Source organism: Zalophus californianus, chromosome X, assembly GCF_009762305.2.
Source record: "Zalophus californianus isolate mZalCal1 chromosome X, mZalCal1.pri.v2, whole genome shotgun sequence".
Classification (NCBI taxonomy): domain Eukaryota; kingdom Metazoa; phylum Chordata; class Mammalia; order Carnivora; family Otariidae; genus Zalophus; species Zalophus californianus.
In genome coordinates, this window is record NC_045612.1 from 113,263,816 (window position 1) to 113,290,493 (window position 26,678).

A 26,678-nucleotide genomic window follows, 5' to 3' on the forward strand; every position below is an offset into this window, starting at 1 on the left:
GTGTGTCTTAATATCCCCTCCAGGCCTGGCACACAGTAGGTGCTTGTGAACTCAGAGCATTTATTAAGTGCCTAATAAAGTACAGAATACTATGCTAGTCCCTAGGGGCTATGGGAAGAAATGGGACATGGGCCTTTCCCTTAAGAAGCTTATATTGGGTTGCCTGGCTAGCTCATTTGGTAGAACATACAACTCTTGATCTCGGGGTTTTAAGTTCAAGCCCCACATTGGGTGTAGAGAGTACTTAAAAATAAAATCTAAAAAAAAAAATAAATAAGCTTATATCCTGACAGATGGACTGGAAAGGGGGACGGTTGGAGGGTAGAGCTTCCTGTGCTTGAGGACCATGAATGAGAGGGATCCCAATTCGAATTAAAGAAGGAAAAGGACTGAGAGAGGCGGAGCACTGATGGAATTTAGAGAAAAGATTCATTTTAGCCTTGTCGGGGGGAGCATGGGGAGCAGTGGGAAAAGCTGCTTTCCTTTACCTTTGTACTCCTTGTCCCAACTCCAGCAGTGTAACAGGTACAAAGATGCTTCAAGATGTTACTTGTTTCTATAGATATTACTGATAAAAAAGGTTTAAATGTTCTACAGATTGGGAAGTTTCCGTCAGTGGGACATAATATTCATGGCCTATTCATTCAGTAAGTATTTAAGTACCCTGTGCAAGGTGCTGGAGATTCAGAGATAAGAGCTTAGAGGGCAAGGGGCAAATGAACAGGCCCAGACCATAGCACGTGGAGCAGTAACAACCGTGGCAAAGGGAAATGCTGTGTGTGGGGAGGAGAGGGGGGTGCAGGTGGTCGATCATCTCTTTGCATTCCTTCCATCCCACTTTGTGAGCCCCACATTCTTCTGGGTTCTGGACACCCACAGAGGAGCCACAGGCAGGGCCATATACTATAGAGTCAGCACAGTCTAGAGCAGTGTTTCTCAAGATGTGGGCTCTGGACCAATAGCATCAGCCTCACCTGGGAACTTGTTAGAAAGGCAGATTCTCTGGCTCACTCCAGGCCCACTCTGTTACAAGCTCTGGGGGTGCCATCCAGCAGTAAGAGTTCACAAGCCCTCCAGGTGGTTCTCATGCATGCTCCAGTGGGAGGAGTAGTGGGCCAGGACATTTCTAAGTCTTGCTGCATGTTAGAATCATGTGGGAGCTTTTAAAGCACTGCCACCCCATTTACACCTGAGATGTTAGGTCAGACTCTGGGAGGGAGATGCATGCATCTGTCATTTTAAAAGCTCCTAAGGTGATTCCATTGTGTAGCCATAGTTGAGAACCACTGGTCTTGATGCACTTAGATGACAGCACAAATGAGTCACCATGGAAGTGAAATGTGTCCATGTCTGCCAGTCCACAGAGGGAAGGGCGCCCCACAGAAGGGGGTTGGCTGGCACTGAACTTTTTATTTGATAAGCTCTTCGTTTCTTTTTTCTGGACACTGACTCAGTCGCAGTGATATGAGTGTGATTGGGAAAGTTACTTTAAAATTCATTTAATACAATTAATTTTTAAAAGTTGAACACAGCTGGCTTCCCCTAAAAACTTGGTATTTTCATAATGGTTATTACCAGTACCATGAATAATTTACTGATACCAGCTCATTAATATTCTAGTGGGAGAGTGCTCAGGCTAATACAATTCATTTTAAAATTAGTTTTTAAAAAATGTGTTGCTACAGCCCAAGGATAACGGAAAGTTACTCCAAGCAAGAGCACATCAGTGAAGTATGAAATTTTATGCCATTCTGTTAACATAAAATAGTTGTTTAGCCACTCAGTATCCCTGTTTCATTCTCATTTCCATGGGATGAGTTGCCCAGGAAAAGGCCTCCGTTTTGGTGGTGCACGTTACCTGAATGATATTGTCCTGGGAAGCATTACTGCATCAGGAATGGGGCAGGCTTGGCTCTGACATGTGTACCGCTTGTCCTCCTGGGTGGGACACCTCCAGGAAGGTGTCCTCTGCTCCCTCTATGTCTTTGGTTCTCCTCCAGGGCTTCACCCTTGGACCATATTTTTTTTAAATTAAACTTCCCATTTTGAGGTCATTGTAGATTCACATGCAGTTATAAGTGACACTACAGAGAGATCCCATGTACCCTTTACCCAGTTTCCCCCAACAGTACTAGCTTGCAGCATTATAATACACTGTCCCAACCAGAGTAGTGACACTGGTACAGTCAAGATAGAGGACATTTCCATTACCACAAGGATCTTTCATGCTGCCCTTTTACAGCCACCCACTTCCCTTCCCCCGACAAGCATAGATCTATTCTCCATCTCTTCTCATGGGGTTCAAAGATAAAATTGGATCTCTGGTTTAATAAAAGACAAGAATACCCATAAAGTATGAGGTATAATGGACAAAGGATGATTGATTGGGTAGGAAAACTAAATACTTTAGGATTTCAGGCCATACAGAAAGAAGGCTACCTTTAGGAACCAAATTGAGCATTAACCCTTAAGTATACTGGGTCTTTAGAGGAGGTCTCTTGGTATTGTTAATGTTCATGTATTATTTACCCTGGCTGTGTTAATCATGGTCTACCTCCATTCCTCTGGCTGTGTTGCACTAGTGCTAATAACTGGTTAAGTCCATGGCCCCTAACAAATAGGGGTGGTCTGGTTTGTGCTCTCCCCTGGGATAAGCCCTGTGCTTCTCAGCAGGGGCTCCTAGAGGATCATGGAAAGTCACAAGATGGAAGTTGGAGATATGAGTTAATTATTTGGCTTCTCTTCAAACAGATGTTCTAGAAACAATTGCTTGACAATTCTTGTAATCAGGAGAGGCCGACACTGTGTGGAGGAATGAGGCCCTACCTCAGCCTTACTCACCCAGCAAAACTCAACCCTGATTGAACTCTGAGGTCTTCCTTATCCACATATGTCCCATAGCAGCTAAGTGTTAAGGAAGGAATCACAAGAGGGAGCTGCCAGACTTCTCTTTCTCTTTCAGTGCTGTCCAGTAGGGTAGCCACCAGCCTCATGTGGCTGGTGAGTGTCTGAAATGTGGCCAGTGTGCTGAGGAACTGAACTTTTAATTGCATTTAATTTTTTTAAGTTTATTTATTTATTTTAGTAATCCTACATCCAATGTGAGACTCAAACTCACAGCCCATGCAATCAAGAGTCGCATGCTCTTCCGACTGAGCCAGCCAGGCACCCCTAATTGCATTTAATTTTGATTTTCTTAAATTGAAGTAGTTGCATCTGGCTTGTGGCTGTGTGTGACAGTACAGAGACTCCAAGTTACCCATGTTAGACTGTTTGAGTTGCTTCACCCTCCTTAGTGAGGCCAAAGCAGAACTGCTTTTCATGGTTGTTCCCAACATTCTTTGGCTAACCCCCTTTCCCACCCAGCATCAGCCTCTCTAAAACATTTCCAAACCATCAGTTTGAAGAGGAAGCAAATATTTACTCTGCTTGGGCAGTGGCCATATCTGTGGCCAGCCAGCAAGTGCATGGCTCATAGTAGTGCTTACTTGATCCCTCTCTAATGAGTTAGACTTAGACCTCTCCCCATCTTTGCAGGCTTGTTCTTGGGACAAGGATGGGATTTGTTCCTTGTGTGTGATACTGAGTCACAGCTTTTCGTTCATAGGCACTAAGATCAAGCTGTTACATTTCTTCCTTTGCAGGAGAGCAGTAATTAAGAGTGTGGGTCCTGGAATTACATTCTTGGAGTGGGATCTGGCTTCTCCACTTTCTGATGGTGTGACGTCAGACAAGTTAATTAACCTCTATGTGCCTCCCTTTCTGCACCTATGAGGATTGAAATAGTCCCTGCATCATAAGGTGATTGAGTCAAGTAAATCCGAGAAGTGCATTAGATCCATAGTAACTGGGTCACCTCTTAGTATGATGAAGCACGTGATGACTATGAGCATGATAATGAAGATTTTCTGGAAAGGAAATGATTTGTAGTTGTGACTCTTACAAGTGCCCACGAGGGGGCAGCCCAAAATCATGCATATCCCTGGAACAGAGCAACTTGTGTTTGTAAAGCCTCTGGGTAATGTGGCCAGTTCCAAATGTGGTTGGCCCTTTTCCTTCAGTTTTTTTCTTCTGTTTGAAGAACACTTTCAGTGGTTCTCAGGCTGTACCTCAGATAGAGGGCTAGCCCATTAACATCTGAAGGGTGGCATGGGCAATGCAGAGTAAGGTTCAGGTCCTGCTGGGATGGACAGGTTGATATGGGTGCTGACACAAGCAAGCATCCGTCCAGGGGTGCTAAGCTTCTTTTTGTAACTTTTCACACAGAAGAAATTCTAATTAGTCAAACTCTTGAGGTAGACACTAGAGCCTGAAAGTGTTTAGAGAAAAGAAAAACCTGGTTTTGTCTCCCTTCCACCGACTACATGCCTGCCTTTGAGCATTGTGTGTTCACTTTCGGGGCACTGTTGGGGGGCAGTGCCCCGAGCTGGGGTGACCCAGACATACATAAGCCACCCTTGCCTCAGTAGCCTCTCCCTCCTCCCAGGGAGACTGAATCAGAGGAGAACTTTGCAGCCAAGCAGAATGAAATTAGACTTCTGCTAACTGTGTGGGAGCACAGAGCATTGTGGGTTCTGGGGAACTGTGGGGTCTTGAAGGTGGGTGGGGTTTAAATAGGTGTTGGAATGTGGGAGAAGGGGTATCTTGAGCTGGAAGGTGTGTGGAAGAAACAGGCAGTGCTGATGTCAAGTTCGGAAGAGAGTTTCAGGTCAGACTTCGGGGAGCCAGCAATGATGAGCTAAGAAGTGGGCCTTCAAGTTCTTGATGATGTTTATGTTGTTGGTAGTATCATAGTTAAGAGTTAACTAAAAACAAACATGGGTAATGGCATTTATAGTCCAGATTGATTTTCTAGTACTTCAGTCTTGAGCTTTAATATCCCTGATATGTAATCCAGGCTGCAAAATCAGATGCCCATGGGGAGTTGTGACAATCCAGTGTTTATCATATCCATCCCTATCTGCATTCCTGCTGCCTATACCGAGTCCACGTCTCTGGTCTCTCTCTTGGACAGTCACAGGAACCTCCTCAAAAGGGGTGCAGGTCTACTGGGTATTTACCACAAAGATACAAATGTAGGGATCCGAAGGGGTACGTGCACCCCAATGTTTATAGCATCAATGTCCACAATAGCCAAACTGTGGAAAGAGCCAAGATGTCCATCGACAGATGAATGGATAAAGAAGATGTGGTATATATACACAATGGAATATTATGCAGCCATCAAAAGGAATGAGATCTTGCCATTTGCAACGACATGGATGGAACTGGAGGGTGTTATGCTGAGTGAAATAAGTCAGTCAGAGAAAGACATGTATCATATGACCTCACTGATATGAGGAATTCTTAATCTCAGGAAACAAACTGAGGGTTGCTGGAGTGGTGGGGGGTGGGAGGGAGGGGGTGGCTGGGTGATAGACATTGGGGAGGGTATGTGCTACGGTGAGCACTGTGAATTGTACAAGACTGTTGAATCACAGATCTGTACCTCTGAAATAATGCAATATATGTTAAAAAAAAAGATTGCAGGAGGGGAAGAATGAAGGGGAGTAAATCGGAGGGGGAGACAAACCATGAGAGACGATGGACTCTGAAAAACAAACTGAGGGTTCTAGAGGGGAGGGGGGTGGGGGGATGGGTTAGCCTGGTGATGGGTATTAAAGAGGGCACGTTCTGCGTGGAGCACTGGGTGTTATGCACAAACAATGAATCATGGAACACTACATCAAAAACTAATGATGTAATATAGTGATTAACATAACAATAAAAAGGGGGTGCAGGTAACTGTGGCATCAAGGCACACAATGAGGTCAACATGTGATACTACCAGGAAGGAGGGCCTGGGCACTATGACAGTGAGTCTGGTTGTAGTAACACAGAAGCTGATTTCTCCAAGATGTGCTTGAACATTATGTAAGTAATGCTCATGAATGATTGATTGTGACTGAGTGCAGTAAATTATTTCTAATCCTAAAATTACCATGAAGCCCATTTGATCTTTGATTCAGAAAGCCCTTTATGGTCCTGTAGAAGGTGGGTGGAGATGCAGAGCTCCTGGGGTGTTTCCTGGACATTTATGGAGGAAACTGCCGTCTGTTCCATTTTATTTGTTATAGATATTTAAATGACAAACAGAAATATGTTACATTTCTTCTTTTTGATTCTAAAATACTAAGATTGACATTGGAGCAAATTTAGCAGAACCAAAATCAAACTTGAGTGTTGTATTTATCAGTGCTTACCCAAGGAGCTTGTACGTGTCCCTCAGCAGTTGGCTCCCTTCAGAAAGTAGAATGTTGACTATCTGTGTACTAATTGTGCCCACTTTTGTGCTTTTTCTCTCCCCCTGGGAGCCAGGCTTGGGGAGGACTGGTGGGCTTTTTTGCACCCTGCCAGGCCTCCCTGGCACTTTCTGACCCCCTCCAGGTCCAGTCCTGGGGACAGAGGGAAAGGGCGTGGTTCTCCAGGATTGGCATTGGGGCCACTACAGCACAGCTTGGTGGGTGAGTGTGGAAGCTGTGGCTGCCACCCCTTAGGTCTCGTGTGTGTGTGTGTGTGTGTGTGTGTGTGTGTGTGTGTGTGTGTGTGTGTGTGTGTGTGTGTGTGTGTGTGTGTGTGTGTGTGTGTGTGTGTGTGTGTGTGTGTGTGTGTGTGTGTGTGTGTGTGTGTGTGTGTGTGTGTGTGTGTGTGTGTGTGTGTGTGTGTGTGTGTGTGTGTGTGTGTGTGTGTGTGTGTGTGTGTGTTGGGCCTCCATGGATAAAGTGATGGCGATGGATGATGTGTGTGTGTGGCCAGACCCAGGGTGCGGGACTAGTGGCCCCTGATACTCAGCAGGTAGGGAAAGAGGGAAGAATTATTTTAACATGTTTTATTTTTTATAGGTATGGATGGATTTTTAAGATCTGATGAGAGACAAAGACTAGCTAAAGAAAGACGAGAAGAAAGAGAAAAATGTCTTGGTAAGTTGTGCTCTTTGGCTGTTTAGGTCCAAGGGAATAGAGATGTGGTTGTGCCTTTTCTGAACACCCTTAGAAATTGATGACTGAATAGGGAGAGAGCTAGGACAATTGCTAGATGAACGTTGAAGCACTGGGGAGTGAATTGACAATTTGGCTGGCATGTTCACAATTTTTATTTAATTCTCAGAACAGTTCATTTGCTCACTTAGCAAACATTGAACCCCTGCTATGTTCTAGATACTCTGCTAGAGACTGTGGGTAAGATGGTGAAGAACAAGAAACAGTGCCCCCAACCTCCTCAGGCATCCACTATGTGCAATCACTCAGGCTCTTTCCAGGGCATCTAGAAGGGCCATCCTCAGAACTGAGAAAATTAGCAGTTAAGACATTTTCTGTGTTAGGACGGGAAACCCAGTTGAGAAAGGCTCTCTTAGCTCTTGCAAACTATAGACAGATAAGTACGATGTGTTCCCCACAGGGTACTGTGGGGTAGGTAAATAGTGGTTTCCCCACTGAATTGACACAAGTGAGCTTTCAGGTTCTTCTTGATTGGCTCCTGCCAGTTGGTCACATATTATTTTCCCCAGGGAACCCTTCCCTGACACCACCAGGTAGATAGTCCTTAGAAAATGTCTTGAGGGGAATATCATGAGTTTGCACCCTCGCCTAGCTCAGTGTCTTCCACATTTTTTTTTTTTAGGAAAAATACTCTTTATTTAAATAAATGACTTAGAAGTCATTTCTCGATCTAGTGTGTGGCTTAGCCACCATGACAGCTCTGACTTGGTGGTAGCAGCAGGAGTTGTGGCTGCCGTGTGCAGGGGCTGTTAACCATGTACTTCCCATGCTTGGTCTCATCTAATCTTCACCACACTGAGTTTGCAGACACGATGGTCCCCACTTCACAGAAGAGGAAATCAAGGCAGAGAGATGATGTGGTTAGCATGCCCAGAGTCACCCATCTAATGGCAAAGATGCCAGAACCCTCCGTCTCAATCACTGTAGCCTAGAATCCCACTGCGCTCTTTTTTGGTGTCACTCTTGCTTCTGCATTTTGGTTAATCCAAACCGCATGGGGTGCTCTGATAATGACACCTCTCTTCTGCTTTCCTTCCCCCAGCTGCCCGGGAGCAGCAGATCTTAGAGAAACAGAAAAGAGCGAAGCTCCAATATGAAAAGCAAATTGAGGAGCGATGGCGGAAACTGGAAGAGCAGCGACAGCGGGAGGACCAGAAAAGGGCAGCTGTGGAAGAGAAGAGGAAGCAGAAGCTCCGGGAGGAGGAGGTAAGGTCCCAGGACCTTCAAACCATTGCAGCAGCTCCCATGGGGCTTGCTGCTCAAGGGCATCTAAGTGGCCTGCCCAGCTAATCCAGCTCTGGGATACGAGAGAAATCTACTACTCAGCCTTCTCTCTGCAGCAAGACACGGTATAGTGAAAGCAGCACTGGAATAGGAATGAAGACACTTACCCATTCAACTCAGGGGTTAATTTGATCTTTGACCTTGGACAAGCCATTTGGCCTGTGTGGGTATTTGCTTGATTTGCTTATCTCTCTCTCTTTCTCTCTCTTTTTTTTAAAGATTCTATTTATTTATTTTACAGAGAGAGACAGTGAGAGCATGAACACAAGCAGGGGGAGTGGGAGAGGGAGGAGCAGGCTTCCTGCGGAGCAGGGAGCCCGATGTGGGGCTTGATCCCAGGACCCTATGATCACGACCTGAGCTGAAGGCAGACGCTTAACGACTGAGCCACCCAGGCGCTCCTGATTTGCTTGTCTCTGAAGTGAGGGGTTGAATTTGGCAGTCTCCAAGCCCTTTCCAGACCTAATTTTCTCTGACTTTGAGACTCATAGAGGATGGTGGATAGGGGCCTGGTGATGTAGACTGCAGGAAGGGCTGGAGGAAGGGATGTGGGGGCAGAGGGTAACTTGGTCCTCTTATTCACAGCAGTCTACCTTCAAATACAAACATGCTAGTATATTTAAATTTTAATGCAATTTCTTGCTTTAATCATCCTTTCTCTACATTACCTTTTAAAAAAGAAACGGAATGTTGTTACCACTGTAGAGTCCTTTATTACTAAACTTTGAAAATATATTTAGAAAGCATATTTGGGGTATAGATTTTCTTAACAAGTATATTCTAAGGATGTAATCAAAGCCTTGTATCAGGTGATGATCATTTTTTATTCATAAGATATAATGACTCATCATTTAGTATAAATAATATAGAGGTTTATTAATCACCAGCTCTATAGGATTCAGAGACATTTGTGTAGATTTGGTATCTTTTTAAATCTCTGTATAGTTTATGACTATACATCTTTTACCCCTTCCTCTTTTTTAAATGAAAAAAACATGAACATGTGCACATGTGTACATACACACACATACACAATTAGACCCATCTTTGTCCACAAAGCACTCATTTAAATGGTGATTGCTTTGTTCCTCTTGGCAAATGAAAGTCATTCCCGGGGTCTTAGCTCCAATTCATCATTGGTGGCTGTGGGCCTGACAACTGCATGGATTCATCTGCTCCCTGTGCAAATCCCAGCTCTACTACTGGGCTGTTGGTAGCCAGGAATAAGTCACCTAGCTCCTCATAACCCTCTAACTCAGTCTCTTCAGCCCAAAGCAGAGGTGGTCACAGGAATTAAAGGAAGTGACTTCTGTAAAAGTTCCAGCAAAGCACCTTACACAGAGTAGTGTTCAGAAATGTGAGATTCCCTTCAGTGACTTCAGTTGAATCTTTAATGGTTGCACTCCAAGATAATTTTCTGTTTGTGTGCTTCCTTTCGCCCCTAACATGGATGATAATGGGGTATGGGGGATACTGCCTGACCTTTGTCCCTACAAATACAAGCTGAGCTTGCTTCCTTCTTCTTCCCAGACACAACATGGCAGGGCTGAGGGTCTGGGCCTCCTGTGGTTGTGTAGCAACACGAGGAAACAGCAGCCTTCCTCTGCCACCACTCCCACCTTCAGGGCCCCCAGAGTCCCAGGTGGAGGTTAGGGACTTTCCACACACCTGCCAGCCTGTTAACCACATCAGTGTCAGCAGTCTGCTAGTGCTGAGACCTGTTTGGCATTCTTGTGGGTGATCTTTGGGGAGGATGGATAGGTCTATAGTGCAGGGGCCCCTTTCCAAAGGAAAGCCTTGCATTTGCCCTCATGTTTCCCTGGAAATCTTTGACAGGGCTACTGACTGCTTGGCATATGGCTGCGTAGATTCTCCAATCTTTTCTTGTTCTTCTTGTCATGTTCTGTCTCTGTCAACCAGAGAGAAGCCTCTGCAGGAATGGTTCATTCCACTGCAGCCCATTTTGCTTCTGTAGCTTATTGGAAATTGTTTGGGTTGCCCTCCAAGGCCTACCTCTCTGGGGCTGGTACTAGGAGCTCATAAAAGACCTGTTGACTCCACACCTCCCTCCTAGCCCTGTCCTGGTTCCATGTCTTTAGAGTTGCCATGATGTTGCTTTTGGTAACTCCCCACATCTGTGTGGGTGAGCCCTAGACTTGACCAGGAGGCTTCCTGTCTACCAGTACAGAACTGGGCACCACAAACAGCCTGGCTTCTAGAGGTCTTGAGGACTGGGAGGGCTGGAGGCTGGTCAGACCTGTCCTGGGGAAGGGGATATCCAGTCCACTTGAGATACTGACCTTGAGCTCATTCTCTCACTAAAGGCTGCTTTCTCCTTAAGGTGGGTTCTTCTAATCCTTGCACACCACAGAGCTCCCAAGACTCAAGCTTTTAGAGTAAACCCTTGTCACGTGCTTTGGTTAGGGCTGACAACACAGTGCACTCACCCATTCTCCCCTTGGAGGAGTATAGTTTCCTGACTAGAGGCCCTGAGAAATGGGATTTGGTGAAGCCAACTCCATGTTCCTCATGCCAAACAGATAACCAGGAAAGGCCTCTGTCAAAGAGTAGCTTCATCCCATACTTCTCAAAATCTTATTGCTTGATACCTAACAAAACCCACCAGGCTGAGTGTAAAAAGGAGAAATTTCTAAACTCACCTAAACAAAAACTTCACTAAACTGAGAGCTAGCTGGTCTCAGAGGGCATTGGCTGGCATGGGACCATGGTGACTCTGTGGCCTTCTGGCCAGATGTAGACATCTGTAAAGAGAAAGACCTTCTGCAGAGCCCGACTGAGAACCCCTTGGGGGCTTGTTCCCACACTGTTTTCCCAAGAACACATGTAGTAAGGGCAATGGAAAAGGCACAGCCAGCTCTCCATTCCTGCCAGAGATGGCTGGGTCATCAACAGTGCCTAGGCTGTGCCCTGCTGGAGGCCTTTTATAGTCCTTGGCCAGCTCCATGAGTCATTTTGGTCTTGGTTCTTCTCCTCTGAGTTCATCCAGGCAGATCTAGGGCCAGAGCTAAAGGGGTCAAGGGTGAGGTCCCCTCATTCCTTCCACTAAGCTGTACCCAATAGAGGACATTCTAAGGACAAGAATCTGCCTTGCCCTTTTCCCATCCTCTATTGATCATCTGATGATGCTCAGGAGAACGAGAATTTGGCAGGAATTTTGGTATGCAGTATGCAGCTCTAACATTTATTAATACTGTTCTTCTGGTGTGATTGAACTTTCTCGCATGCTCTCTTATGCTCACCCTTTCCTCTAACCAGTGGTTCTCACAGTGAGTTCAGGACCAGAAGCATCCACATAGCCTGGGAACTTGTCAGAAATGCAAATTCTTAGCAGGTACCACCCCAGACCTGTAGAATCAGAAACTCTGCATGTGGGGCCAGCAATTGGTGTTTTAACAAGCCCTCCAGGGGATTCTGATGCAAATTCATTCAAGTTTGAGAATCACTGCTTTAAACTGTTCTGTTAATAATTTTCCTTTACCAATTTGGATTCAGTTAGTATTGGTTAAGGACTTATTATGATAGTCATTGTCTCATAGACTTGAGTGCTCTGATGATACAGGTAATGTCATCCCCATTTTATTAAAGATTTTATTAAAAAGGGAAAGAGAAAGAATCTCAAGCAGACACTACACTTAATACTGAGCAGAGAGCCCGATACAGGGCTCAATCCCACGACCCTGAGATCATGACCTGAACTGAAGCCGAAACCAGGACTCATTTAACCAACGGAGCCACCCAGGTGCCCTCATCCCCATTCGATCAAATGAAGTAACAGAAAATTCCCTTCCCGCCTCCCTCTCCCCCGCCCCCCGCCCGACACACACACACACACACACACACACAGTAATAGGGACTTATATAGGACTAACCTCTAACAAGAGTGAAGTGGGCCTGTTTTGTTTTGTTTTAAGATTTTATTTATTTGGGGGGGGGGAGAGAGAGCACAAGCAGGGGGAGGGGCAGAGGGAGAAACAGAGTACCTGCTGAGGACTCAGGACCCTGAGATCATGACCTGAGCCAAAGCCACCCGCTTAACCGACTGAGCCACCCAGGTGCCCCTGGACCAGTTTTGTTTTTGACATGTTTGAATCACCCCATTCTGATGATTTTGGGTTCCATAAGTCTTCTTACTGTAGAGCTTGGTTACCACCTATTTTTCATCATCTCTGCAAAAGCAGGTGACACAGAGTGATTGTGTCCTCTTTCAGGGATAGCTTCATTTTCATAAGCCTGCTTATGATTCAGAGGAATGTATCTCTAACAGTGGAATTTGGAGCAGCTTAGTGGGTTGGAGATAGATGGTAGAAGTTTTGTTTTTGTTTTCGTTTTTGTTTTTGTTTTTAAGGTAACTGAACAGTCCAGTGGTAGGTCTGGATTTGGGTGAGCATTTCCTCATAATTATACCCCTATATAACTGCTCAATGGTAAGTTTGGCTGGCAAGTCTTGGTGTTATTTGTTGTCATTGGTCTCCTGATAAATGAAGGACTGTCTTGTGAGGTCCTTTTGGCATGTAGGAAGTCTCCTATAACCCACTCAATACTAAATTCACTCTGAGGTAAAAGTTTTCAACATTTAAATTACGTCATTGGTTAAATACTTTATGTTAAATCCATATAATGAAATACCTCTCAGCCCCAGTCTCAAGCGACTGTACTTCAAGTATCGAATAGTCAAAAAGTTCTAGTCCCTCCAAACCGCCAACTTTTCTTGGGTAGGCCCTTGGGGGTTGGCTGTCAGAATTTAATGGGCCAGGGTCATGAGGGCAGGACTTTGCTAGGAAATGCACACTCATGATTGTAGAGTCTCAGCCAGAAACTAGAGCAAATAAAAATCTGAGATTTACAGGAGGAAAAAAAAAAATCCCCTTTCTACCCAGAGGTCCCTGGAGAGGCCATCTCTTAGCAAAGTGCTGTTCAGAGAAAAATTATGCAGAGGAAGCCGAGATGTGCGTAATGCTCATCTCATCCCTCTAGTATATACAAAAGGGATAGATGCAGATACCTCCTAAGTGACCTTTCTGTGTTTCTAGTAAGTAAAATAAAGGAGCCTTTCCCTGATTCTTAAGTCATGGTTACACAGTTGGTGCTGCCCTAAATTTTGCTTACTTTTTATTCAAGCCATGAGAAAATAGTTATCTTTTTGTTTTGGAGTTGGGCTAGGATGACTCCATTTCCTAGAGCACCTCAGGGTTGGGTTTTAATGAAGGGAGAAGGGCATCAGCATGTACCTGTTTACCTTGCGTCAGACCTTGTCCAGTAGAGGCAGGGAGAGGATTTGGTATTTGCAATGTCATTGGGGTGGCAGGGAATGCAAAATTAAAACAGCTTCACTCCAGTGCCAAGGAAAGATTTGCCAGCATTCAGACCCAACTTTATGAAAATAACACTTTGGTTAACACAGGAGAGTGCTTTTAATAAATGCTCTGGTAAGGGAGAAGCCTGGTTGTTGTTGTTTTTTCTTCTGGCTAAAAACTGTTTAGTTCCTCCTCCCCTCCCCCCGTCTAACTCTTGAGAATGTATAGATGCTTTATTTTATGGCCAGTAGGTTTTTACTCTTGTCTCTTTTAAAATTTGAAATATGCAGCATTATCCCCAGAATACTATGTAGCAGGAAAATGTTACAATGTAGAAAACAATTGATTTCCTTTTAAGAAGTTCTAAGATGAAAATGAGGCTTGGTAAAATAGATCTCAAAGCCATGTATTACCCCAAAAAGTTATGCTTAGGGCTCTACAAATTTAAATTATATTTTAATTAAAATTTTTTCAAATCAGAATGCTTTATGCTTTTCTACTAGAGAGAGTGCCCTTGGTTCCAGAGCACAATTCCAGTTCTATTCAATGAGGCAAAATGGTACTTGAGACAGGCCTGAAAGAGTTAATGCTTGTCTGGCATTATACTTAAACAAATCAAGGCCTGGCTGCGGCAACAGCCTGCCCCCTGGGGCTGGGAGCCAGCGCAAGCTGCATTGTTTACTCTCCACCCGCTAAGATCTCGCTAGTGTGGTGGAGAGCACATGTGCCTGGGTTTTGGATGCTGAGCACCGACAGCCCCATTTTGTGACTCACCCTGAGCACTGAAGCACAGCAGCACGGTGGGGCTGGGTGGTTATGTTGCTCTCCCTTGCGTGAACTGGGCAGGAGCGGCTGGAGGCAATGATGCGCCGGTCCCTGGAGCGCACACAGCAACTGGAGCTAAAGAAGAAGTGCTCGTGGGGAGCTTCGCTGGCCACCGGGCCTGGAGGTCGTGATGGTGAGTATAGGGCTGTCCTTGCATTGCAGGGCCCCGGTGGGAGATCATGGGGCAGGCAGCAGATCATGGGCACAGGCTGGTGCCCATTGGATCTGGGGCATGCTTTGTAGTCATCTGCAGGTACTTTTTTCAGATGTGATGCCAAGCTTCCTGTGTATGCATTTCTCATGAAGGGAGTCTGTGCGTTCCTTTTGCTAGCAAACAGCAGTTGATACAGTAACTGGGCTTTAAGGGAAAGCAAAAGAAAAGCGAAGAAAATGAATGCAGAGCCTGGTTAACCAGATGCATCTGGCAAGCCTAGCGGTAATCTGATTTCAGGGAAGGTCAAATAGCAGTAGACTAAGTCACTGCTGTACCATGGCCTGGAAAGGCTGAGCAGCGGTTACCTAACCTCCAAAAGGGGCTGGGGCTTTTCCCTCCTCATTATTCATTTTTGTTGCTCTTTCAATTTTGTTTCAAGGTGACTTATTTATTTCATTTTCCAGATCATACTCATCTTTAAATTTTCAAGTGTTTAATGTGTGAACTGTCACTAGTCTCTGCGTGGCCTTTCTCTCTCTTCAATGTCTTCTTTTCTGTGATCTTGTCATTTTATTACACAGCTCTTTCTGAGAACAGATGGGTTCTGTTTGTAGTACAGTTGTTTGACTTTGCTGTGCTGTGCTTTTAACCTTTTGTCAGTGAATATACTTTATTTCTTTTTGGGAAGTCAATAACCCATTTCAGTTACTTTTTCTAATTTCCTAATTAGAAACTAAAGTCAAGCAGAAATTGGGACTTTTTTCTTTTACCTCTCTTTGCTCTGATTTTTTTGCTGTGTAGGTGAATCAGAAAATACCCCACCCCCTCCTCTAGGTTTAGCAGCCAGCACCCTCCCTCCGGACCCAGGGACCACTGCCACCGCTGCCGAGTCCACCAACGGTATATCTGAGCTTCACCGTGCCATGGCGTTTTGTGATGACTGTTCTGATCATTCCCCTCCATCACTGTGTCTGTCTCAAGCGCTTTACAATTGATTTCTTAGACTGACCCCTTAGAACTTTTTTTTCTAGAAATGTGAATGACGTGCCCATATTTCTTTGTTCCTCTGTCATCATGGAGCTGTGCATGCCTTACACCCTGGTGCCCTGGAGACATTTCATCTTTAACTCACTAACTTCTGCCTTGAAAATCTTGTCAGTGTTGGACTTTTGTGCATTTAGATCTTTAACACTCTCATTAATTACTGGTTTTAGGCATTATGTAGTAGGGTGTTTGAGTCACTTCTGATTACCAAAACCTGTACTCTTACAAAGAGTTCTGGGTATTAATGTGATGGATTCCTGGAAGAGGTGTTTGAGACCGAGTGGTAGGGAGTTTATCAGTACTAACACTGGGAATCCAAGCAAGGAGATAAGTTTGCTTTGTTCTTGATTTTGTCTCTCTAATAGGTTCTTTGTTTTTGGATTCAAGCCTGGGAAATTCTTAGGTTCTAGGACAAGAATGGAATTAGTAAAACTTTTCTCCCAGTTAATACTTTAGAAATTCAATCTATCTTTGGCTGGCAGAGAAAAAACAAGATGTAAAAGGGATGCAGTATTTACCAGCAGCACAGGTCAAATTACAGCAGTAGGAATAGTTATCTTTGGTTCCCAGCATTCCTTTGACAAAGAAAAATCCTTATTGGTGTTGCTGAGTAGCAGAGAATTTGCTCCATGGGTCAGATTAACTGTAGTGTGGCGCTGGTCTGCCCCTAAAAGAGAGGGGCAGTAGGTAGAGCTGATAATTACCCTTGGGAATCACACCCAGGGCTTGGGGACAGGGTGAGACAACCACAGTACTTGATTTGGGCATACAGTTTAAGGGAACACCTTATCAAGATTAAATAATATTTGAATAAATCAAAATTAATACAGAACAATCCATGATGAACAAAATACCAAATTTCTAAAGACAAGTACCATACTCAGCCAGCCATATTGGAGCATGAGGCAAAAGGGTGGAATGTGTACCCCTTTACACATAGTTTTACATAATTTCTACTGGTTAACTTTTTTTCATTAAAGTAGTTGAAAAATGGGGCACCTGGGTGGCTCAGTCGTTGGGCATCTGCTTTTGGCTCAGGTCATGATCCCAGGGTCCTGGGATCGAGTCCCGCATTGGGCTCCCTGCTCCATGGGGAGCCTGCTTCTCCCTCTCCTGCTGCTCCCCCTGCCTGTGCTCTCTCTCTCTCTCTCTCTCTCTTTCTTTCTCTGACAAATAAATAAATAAAATCTTTAAAAAAAAGTAGTTGAAAAATTGAGTAGATATGTTAAAACTCAAATCATTTTAAATTTAAATATTTTATTTATACCAAAATAGAATTTATTATAATTTCATTTCAGCTTAAGAGAATTACAATTTACTTAAGATTGTCGCTTGGTCAGGACATACTGTAAAACATAGTAGATTTCTCATTTGGAAACGAGAGGAATAGTTTTAAACATAATTAGTGATGAGTTTGCTTCCTTTAAAGCCAAGGGTGCACATCCTTCTTTTTGTTTCAGGCTTTTGATATGGCTTGACAGGGCATTATCAGCACCTCTTCATTTGCTGTAATGGTTTAATTCAGAAACCAGTCTAAAATAATGGCTGGAAATTAAGAATACCAAATGTAGGGACCACATGTTAAAATCCTAACCATAAATAGTCACAGCATTAGAAAAGGAGCTATTGTGATCCCATCTCTTGAGAGGAGAAAGAAATCAACTGCTAAAGGTTGTTCTGCTTTAAATATAGCTACTTGCATTCCATATTACTTCTTTCTCCACCCTGAGCCTGTAGATAACCTTCAGAAAAAGTCTGCTTTCAGCTCACACAGTCTCAGACCATAGAACATTTTTCCAGTGGTGATTTGTCTCTGGGTCCAGATTGGTTTTGTTTTTGTGTAGTCTGAATATGCTTAAAAGTCCTTGGACACAGGAAATGATTTGCCGGTGGGATTAGCATGGTTTTAGTTGAATAGTTGAGTGAGGTTGCATATTTGAAATTGAAGAGAAGATCTTGCTTCAGACTGATGGCTGCCGTGGCCTGGGCATTTCCAGATAGGCTAAGTGCATAGCAGGATGATGGAAGCCATGTGCTATGCCACAGCAGTTTAGGAGGCGTGTGGATGAGGACAGGAAGAACACTTTGGGATATGTGTTTCTCAGTCTACGATGGTGTGAATACCAATGTCTTTAATGCATTTCTCTGCAGCATGTGACAAACTTTCAACATCAACCATGAATTTGCCAAAGCAGACGGAGCCTCCCATGAGTAAGCGCCTGTCTTCATCCACCGTGGCAATATCCTATTCCCCAGACCGAGGCAAGTGAACGTGTAGACCTGGTCTCTGTGGTTTTCTTCTTTCTAGTCTGAGCGTCTTAACATCAGTCTTTGTGAGAGCCCCTCTTGAGCCTTCTGCAAATGCCTCCATTATTTGCATTCAGCCTTGTGGTGTGAATGTGGGAGCCCCAGGGCCTCACTTAATGGGACTTTGGAAAGTGGCATCACTCTTTAGAGCCAGTTCGTTGTTGAATAGCTACAGGAATTAATGATATTCTTTCAGTCTGAAAGAGATTATTCCATTTTCCACAGTACACGTAGGAGTTATCCTGCCCTAGAATTAATTGACCAGTGGGCAGATATGACTGTTAAAAAAGTAACTGGTTATTGATGTGATCTACTTGATTAGCCAGAAATAGCAGAATTGATCATGAAGAGATAGGTGGAAAACTTAGTTGTATGAAAAAAAAATTGGACTCTGTTATTGTCTGAGGTTTGTAGGCCTGCCCTTTCTGTTTTGAAAACAGAAGTTCAGAGCTAATATGAAGACTTTAAAAGGGGAAAAGGATGGGAGGCCTGTTCTGGCACTCACTTTGAGGTGGAGGATGATATGTATAGGACATGTGCCATTTCCAGAAACTGAATAGATTTAAAACTGTTTGTGTTCTAATAGAGGCTCAGATAAGTTACTAAAAGTATGAATTTGTACCTCTCAGAGAATGTAGGTTAAGGAAGTGAGGGAAACTCCATGCATTAAGTGCGTGTTTTAACACTGGAGAAGTGTCAGCTGCCAGTGGACTATTTAACAGGTCAGGCATTACCAAGGGGCAAGCAGGAGAGTGTTTGTGACTTTGAAGAGGCCAGTGTGCCTTTCTGGTTGTTTTTCAATGGCATTGACCTTGCACCTCCAGCACAGAGGCCTATCGTGTATGTCAGAGACCCCATAAGTGTCAGTGTTACTGATCTCTGATGCAGTTCATGGTTGAACTGAACGCTGGAAACCTTGAATTAATTGAGAGCTGAATGAGAAAACATCTCCTTGCTTTTAATTCTATATGGCTTTTCCATAGTGAGTGTATTCCATATGTTTTCATTAATTCACATGGTTACAAATTGAGGTTAAATTCATATTTGCATTGATTACTATGTAAAGATACCAGGATGTTATTACATATTGTTGACGACTGAATTATCTGCTTGTGGATTATAAATTGAAAAATTTTAATTCCCAAACCATTTATTGGCTAATGGGTACCCAAGAAATTCAAAGTAATGGAAAAGTTAATCCATTACCATATAATATATTCCAAAGCCATCAAAATGACATTTCAGTCGCTGTGTTTTAGATTATGATTACTGCTACTTCCATTAAAGCCGATAATTAGTTGGCTATTTTTGTTTTTGTGGTTCTTATTTAATTTTTGCCCTTATGTACATGGAAAAAGTATGAACAGATACATATTTATACATTAACAAAATCAGTGTATAATGAAATGTTTTTTAACAGAGGACCCTAAAGTGTTTCATAGGAGTAATCTTTTTTCAATGTTAGATCTACTTGGTGAGTAAATGGTTTCTTGAGTCCATATTACATCTTGGGAGATGGGCTAATTCTCTTCAAGTGATACAGGTAATATTGTGATACTGTAATAGTGTATTGAATGAATTCTGGCACCCCAAAAGAGTTAACACACTCTCCCAAACTCCAAATGACACATCATTTGTTTTATTTTACTATGACAAACTCCAAAGCCATCCTTTGCTAGAGTATTTTTATTTTCCACATTCATTCTGCCACCCAAAAGCTAATTTGCATCATACACTGTGTTGTTTTAAACATTTTATTTTGCTTTAATTTTGCTTTTTAAAATTTTCATTTGATTCCATCCCTCAGCTCATCGCACACACCTTAATCCCATGGAAACCTTTCTTGTTATGCGACTGTTGACACCTACACAGGCTTCTTTAGCCAGAAGCAGAAGTGCACTCATGCTCTCTGAGCAGGCCAATGACTCAGGTAAAAGAGGCCGAGCTGGTGACACTGAGGAAAATGCCCAAAGGGGTGTTGGTCTCCCTATGAGTTATTTCTGAATTTTTCTATTTTGTTTCCCATTTGCTTCGTGAAATGTCTTCAGGGCTTAATAACATTTTCTACCCACCAGTGTTTTGCTGTTACTATGTTTTTTTTTTTTCTTTTCAGTGTCACAGAGGTGAGTAACTTATTTTTGATTGAGAGCATGTGGATTAGGAAAAAGAATCTATTTCATGAGCTGTGGAGGTTAGTAGACTTTCTTAAAGAGATGATTTGGCAAAGTAGCCTGTAAACCAGTCTCTGGAGTCCCATAACCAGATTTACCACTTACTAGTTCTTACTACTTTGGGTAAATTAATTAACCTCTCTAAGCCTCAGATTCCTTTTTTTTAAGATTAATTTATTTGAGAGAGAGCGAGTACAAGTGCAAGCACGCACTTGGAGGGAGAGGGAGAGAGAGAATCTCGAGCAAACTCCCTGCTGAGTGTAGAACCCAACTTGGGGTTTGATCTCATGACTCTGAGATAATGGCCTGAGCCAGAATCGAGAGTTGGACACTTAACCGACAGAGCCACCCAGGTGCCCCTAAAGCCTCAGTTTCCTTATCTATAAAATTGAAATACCTTAAATTGTCATGAGGATTAAATGATATAGGACAGTGATTGGCAGAGTAAGAGCTCAACAAATATCTAGAGCCTTGCTGCTCAAGGGGTGGCCCATGGATCATCAATATTGGTATCACCTGGGAGCTTGTTAGGAAGGCACACTCTCAGGCCCCAGCAGACCTGTACACTGAAGTCTGAGAAACTATGGGCATCACTATCAAAGCTTTTTCTTGACTAAATCAGATTAAATTGTCATGGCAAGATTAATGAGGGCTGACATTCTCTGTTTGCAGATTAACAACACTGTGTCCACATTAAAGCAGGTCTGGTCTTAGTTCCCAAGAGAGTGTGTTCACTTAGATGACGTATAATTCCCTATCTACTTCTGACTAGTTTTTAGAGACAGCCTACTAGTTTGAGTAGTTGTGGTGTTTCCACAAAGAAATATACAGATGGCCAATAAGCACATGACAAGATGCTCAACATCATTAGTCATTAGGGAAATGTATATGAAAACCACAATGATATACCACTTCACACTTACTAGAATGGCTAAAATTCAAAGAAAACAGGGAAAATAGTAGGTGTTGGCAAGGATGTAGAGAAATTATAACCTTCATACATTGCTGGTGGGAATATAAAATGATGTACTCACTTTGGAAAACTGCCTGGCAAGTTCCTCAAAAGGTTAAACATAGAGTTACCATGTGACCCAGCAATTGCACTCTTATGTATAGAGCCCAGAAAATTGAAAACACACAAAAGCTTGTCCCTGAGTAGTTCTTAGCATCATTAGCCACACAAAGTGGAAACAACCCAAATGTCCATCAACAGATGAATGGATAAACAAAATGTGGTGTATCCATAAAGTGGAATATTACTCAGCTATGAAGAAGAATGGATTACTGATATATGCTGCACCAATGAACCTTGAAAACATTAGGCTCAGTGAAAGAAGCCAGACACAAAATGCCCCAAGTTACATGAGTCCATTTATATGATTTGTCCAGAATAGGGCAAATCCAGAAAGACAGTAAATTTGTGGTTGCTAGGGACTGGAGGAGTGAGGAAAGGGAATGAATGCTTAATTGGTTACAGGGTTTGTTTTGGGAGTATTGAACATTTTCTGGAATTAGACTGTAGTTATGATTGTACAAACGTGAATATACTGAAAACCACTAAATTGCAGTTTTTAAAGGGTAAATTTTATGGTACATGAATTAGCTCTTTTTTTTCTTTAAAGATTTTATTTATTTATTTTGAGAGAGAGAGAGAGAGAGAATGAGAGCTAGAGAGCACGAGAGGGAAGAGGGTCAGAGGGAGAAGCAGACTCCCCGCAGGGAGCCCGATGCGGGACTCGATCCCAGGACTCCAGGATCATGACCTGAGCCGAAGGCAGTCGCTTAACCAACTGAGCCACCCAGGCGCCCCTCCCCATGAATTAGCTCTTAACCAAAAAATTCCTGGGAGGTAGGAAGTATCCCCGTTTTGAGAACAAGGAATGTGTCAGGAAGTCCCCAAGACCATTTGCACGATCACTGATTCTCTAGGAGGACTCCTAACTATGATTTATTATGGTGAAAGTCTACAGAGCAAAATCGGCAAAGGGAAAAGGCCATGGGATGAAGTCTAGGGAAGAGCAGGAACAAGCTTCCAGAGTCCTCTTTCCATTGGAGCCATACAGAGCACATTCCCTCAGCAATGAGTTGTGACATGTATGAAGTGTTACCTACCAAGGAAGCTTATTAGAGAGTCAGTGCCCAGAGTTTTTATTGGAGGCTGGTCACGTAGGTACCCCCTGCCAGATACATACCCAAATTCCAGACTCTCAGAAAAAGAGCAGGTGTTGAGCATAAATCATGTTGTTTATACAAACAGCTTAGGCACAGTGAGCCACTCTTATTGGTTAATGATGGGAGCTCTCCCGGAAAACAAGTTCCCTGATGCCAGGGCCAACCTTGTAAGCTGGCCTTTCCAGGGACAGCAGTCAGACCTTCTATGTTGTTCTTTTCTTTTTAAGGATTTTATTTATTTATTTGGGAGAGAGAGCGAGAGCAAGCATGAGCAGGGGGAGAGGCAGAGGGAGAGGGAGAGGGAGAAGCAGACTCCCCACTGAGCAGGGAGCCCGATACGGGGCTGGATCCCAGGACCCTGAGATCATGACCTGAGCGGAAGGCAGACGCTTAATGACTGAGCCACCCAGGCACCCCTTCCTTTTTCTTTTCTGCACAGTCCATCCCCTTGGTCTTTGGCAAAGGCAGCTTTACAGCAGGATTATCATCAGTAGGATTCCACACAGCAGGGTGAGGCCAACCTACAGTATTGACCTCACTTATACCCTTTAGGCGTTCTGGACTTAGCCAGTTAAAACACAGATGGTTAGCATAAAGGTCTGTCTTAGAAAGCCAAGTGGCTTCCTCCATGACTTTCTGTATGAACCTTTTTTTTTTAAAAGATTTTATTTATTTATTTGACAGGGAGAGAGAGAGAATATGAGCAGGAGAGGGAGAAGCAGGTTCCCCACTGAACAGGGATCCCGATGCAGGGCTCAATCCCAGGACCCCGAGATCACAGCCTGAGTCGAAGGCAGATGCTTAACCGACTGAGCCACCCAGGCACCGCCCTTCCCACTTTTTTTTTTAACCTGGCCCAAGGCATCAGTTCAGGCCCAGCACAACCTGGTCAGTAAGATGAAGCCGTCCTCAAGCCTTCCAGGGCGAAGGCAGTATCACAATAGTCAGAACACACACCTAGGGAGTATAATCCCTGAGGACACACATGTCCCCTGGAAACCGCTTATAGTGTTCCACGCACCCCAAGCAGGACATACATTGGTCAGGCGGTACAGGCTAACAGGGCCTGTTGTGTCCCACTCCCACTTGGAGGAGAAAACCAAAACCGAAGACATTACCTGGGTTGTACTTCTCCCCTCACTTTAACCAGCATGGCCAAAACCAGCCAGAGGATCCAGCAAGCCAACTCTTGGAGTTGGATGGGTTATCTTCAAATACCATAGGTATTTTACCTCTTGCAACAGACAGCAGCTGGGTTGCTGTTTGATATAGTGGCTGACGCCATAGCCACCAGGCACCAGAAAGTCATCATCCTCCATGCCCTTAGGCTTTCTTTTTCTTTTTTCTTTTTTTTTTAAGATTTTATTTATTTATTTGACAGAGAGAGCGAGAGCAGGAGCACAAGCAGGGAGAGGGAGAGGAAGAAGCAGTCTTTGCACCGAGCAGGGAGCCTGATGGGGGGCTCGATCCCAGGACCCTGGGATCATGACCTGAGCTGAAGGCAGACGCTTAACGACTGAGCCACCCAGGCACCCCTAGCCTTTCTTTTTCAAACACTGCTTTTACCATTTATCCGTGAATCCAGGGTCATTCTTGCAGTTCCCTGCTTCTGGCATCAATTGTATCAGGGGTCCCCAAGACCAGCCCCAGGTTTGGTGATTTGCCAGGAGCACTCAGGAGACTCAGCATATGGTGGCACTCACAGCTGTGGTGTGTTAGAGTAGAAGCTGCACAGCACATCGGCAGAGGGAATTGGCACGCAGGCGAAGTCCAGAGGACACCAGGTGCGAGCTTCCAAGAGTCTTCTCCCAGTGGAGTCACACAGGACGTGCTTAATTCCCCCAGCAACGAGCTGTGATAACACATGTGAAATGTTGCCAACCGGGAAAGCTCGTTAGAGACTTGGTGGCCAGGGTTTTATTGAGGGCTGGTCACATAGGCACCCTTGGCCAGTTACATACCCGAATTTCAGACTCTCAGAAGGAAAGCGGCTAAGTCATGTTGTTTTACATACAGCTTAGGCAGTGAGGTACTCATCAGTTAATAGCAAGAACCCTTCTCTAAGTTCTCAGGTGCTGACCAAGGACCAGCCTTGTAAAGCAGGACTTTCTAAGGACACTTTTCAGGGCTGCTATGTTAACTCTTTCCTGCACAAGGAAATTGACATTTAGAGAGGTTAAGTAACCTGCCCAAGGTGATCCAGTTATTTGGTGACGGTGCTAGTTCTGTCTGGTTCCAAAGGCCAGACTTTGAACTCATGAAATGAACTGGACTCTTGAGCATGGAGTATGGAAATCTTTCAAGATAGCGTCTATTCTGCATATACTAGAAAAAGTATGGTGGTATTTAGAGAATGTGGATTGCCCATGTTATGTTTTAACAGAAAATGTGTTCTTCCCAATTCCTTCCTCTCCCTACTTTTTCCTTCTGTGCTCCCTGTCTCTTTGGCTGTGATATTGTAACCTTCTAGTATCCCATGCCTGTCCTCGTGTAGCTCCTGCTGGTCCTCTTAAATCTTCTTACAAGTCTTCTCCTACTCGGAGTGCTGAGAGGAAGAAAACTCCATCTACATCTGGTGTAGGAGATTCTGGGAAAGGAGCCCCTGCAGGAGTGGAGGCCTCTCCGGTATGTTTAAACCCACTCTCTCACCCCTTGGGACGGGTTTATTTGACAGTATGATTACTCCCTGTGCTTAACCGGGGGTCTCTGTTTCCATCAGTCTTCAGAGACTGCTCAACTGGTGGATTTGGTTTAAAAATTCACTCATCCTTTGAAAATCATTTAACTTTTTGCATCTTCCTAAATCTAAGTGCCTTGGAGCAAATTCCTAAAGACCTTGTCCTTGTTACAGCCTGCCTTCCAGGGGACAGGAGTCAAAAGGAATGTTCTGAGTGTTGTCTTTTTGCTTTTAAGGATGCCAGTCTCGCCTCTACAGGCAACTAGAACTAAGGTTCTAGGTCAGCCTTCAGTCCATAACAGTGGCCTTTAAACATTTTTGACATCATACTGACACCATCAGTAAAACAAATGTTGAATGGGTACTCCCAATTATGTGTATTTATTTAGAAATTATACATACCATACTACTTTTGTTAGTTATCACTTGCTATGTAATAAATCACCCCAAACCTTAGCTGCTTAAAACAGTGTTTATTACCACACTGGTTCTTTGGGTCAGAAATTGAGGATGGCTTAGCTGGGTAGTTCTGGTTCAGGGTCTGTCATGAGGGTGTGGTCAGGATAATAGCCAGAGCTATAGTCCTATGAAAGCGTGGCTGGGGCTCTTCCAGAATGGCTCGCTCACATGGCTGCTGGCCTCAGTTCCTTATTGTGTGGACCTCTCTATAGAGCTGCTTGAATGTCCAAATGATGTGGCAGCTGGCTTCTTCCAGAGTGAGAGATCCAAGGGAGGGGTGCGGGTGCAGGCGTGCAAGGGAAAAGCTGCAGCACCTTTTATGCTCTAATCTTACATGTTACACACCATCATTCTGCCATATGTTGTTCCTTAAAAATAAGTCACTAAGACCAACCCACACTCGAAGGGAGGAGCATCAAATGACGTGTGGACTTGTTTTAAGACTGCCACATTACTGTACTATTGGGCATTTATTTTATAACAATGTATGTATTTTTAAAATCCATTGTGGTCCTGAGGTTCTTACATGAGAAGTGAATGTGTCAGACCTTGGGTTTTACTGTAGGGTCATTTACTGTATTTGTGTGCACGGGGTGGGGGCAAAGGAGGGTTTGTTGTAGAAAAGTGCAATAGGGAGAGAAGGGAACCGTCCTTGTGGAGCCCTCACTGTGTGCCAGGCACAGAGGCCATGCCTCCTGCCTCTTGCCGAGGGAGGCCATGGGGATGATGTACAGGGACAGGTGGTCCCTATGGGGCTGTAGTCCCCGTTACACCAGGTACACTGTTAGAGTCCACAGCTCACTGTCTTGGGTATTAACCACATTTACACCCACCTGTAGTTTTTTGGGGTGATTATGTATTTTTCTACTCTTTCCAGTTTTTTTTTCTTTTTTAATTCTAGTACAGGCATACAGTGTTATATTACTTTCCGGTATACAATATAGTGATTCAACAATTCTATACATTACTCAGTGCTCATCATGATAAGTGTACTGTTACTCCCCTTCACTTCTGTGACCCATCTCCTCCCCTCTCCAGCAACCACCAGTTTGTTCTCTGCATTTGAGAGTCTGTTTTTTTTTGTTTATCTCTTTCTTTCTTTCTTCAGTTTTGTTTCTTAAATTCCATTTATGTATGAAATCATATGGTATTTGTCTTTCTCTGACTTATTTCACTTACCATAATACTCTCTAGATCTGTCCATGTTGTTGCATATGGCAAGATTTCATTCTT

The 26,678-nt window shown here is 43.9% G+C and overlaps 1 protein-coding gene across 14 annotated transcripts in view; it reads left to right on the forward strand.

Moving 5' to 3' along the window:
• MAP7D2 (MAP7 domain containing 2) overlaps window positions 1-26,678 on the forward strand; it is a 102,670-nt gene that overhangs the window by 44,658 nt on the left and 31,334 nt on the right. For 4 of the 14 annotated variants that reach the window (XM_027609114.1, XM_027609115.1, XM_027609116.1 and 1 more), the window contains exons 2-8: window positions 6,882-6,959; window positions 8,080-8,243; window positions 14,483-14,594; window positions 15,417-15,515; window positions 17,811-17,921; window positions 19,774-19,896; window positions 24,780-24,934. In XM_027609114.1, coding sequence (XP_027464915.1) covers window positions 6,882-6,959; window positions 8,080-8,243; window positions 14,483-14,594; window positions 15,417-15,515; window positions 17,811-17,921; window positions 19,774-19,896; window positions 24,780-24,934 — 842 coding nt within the window. The remainder of the gene's footprint in view (window positions 1-6,881; window positions 6,960-8,079; window positions 8,244-14,482; window positions 14,595-15,416; window positions 15,516-17,810; window positions 17,922-19,773; window positions 19,897-24,779; window positions 24,935-26,678) is intronic. The other 10 variants (XM_027609122.1, XM_027609123.1, XM_027609119.1 and 7 more) reach the window with 6 other exon arrangements.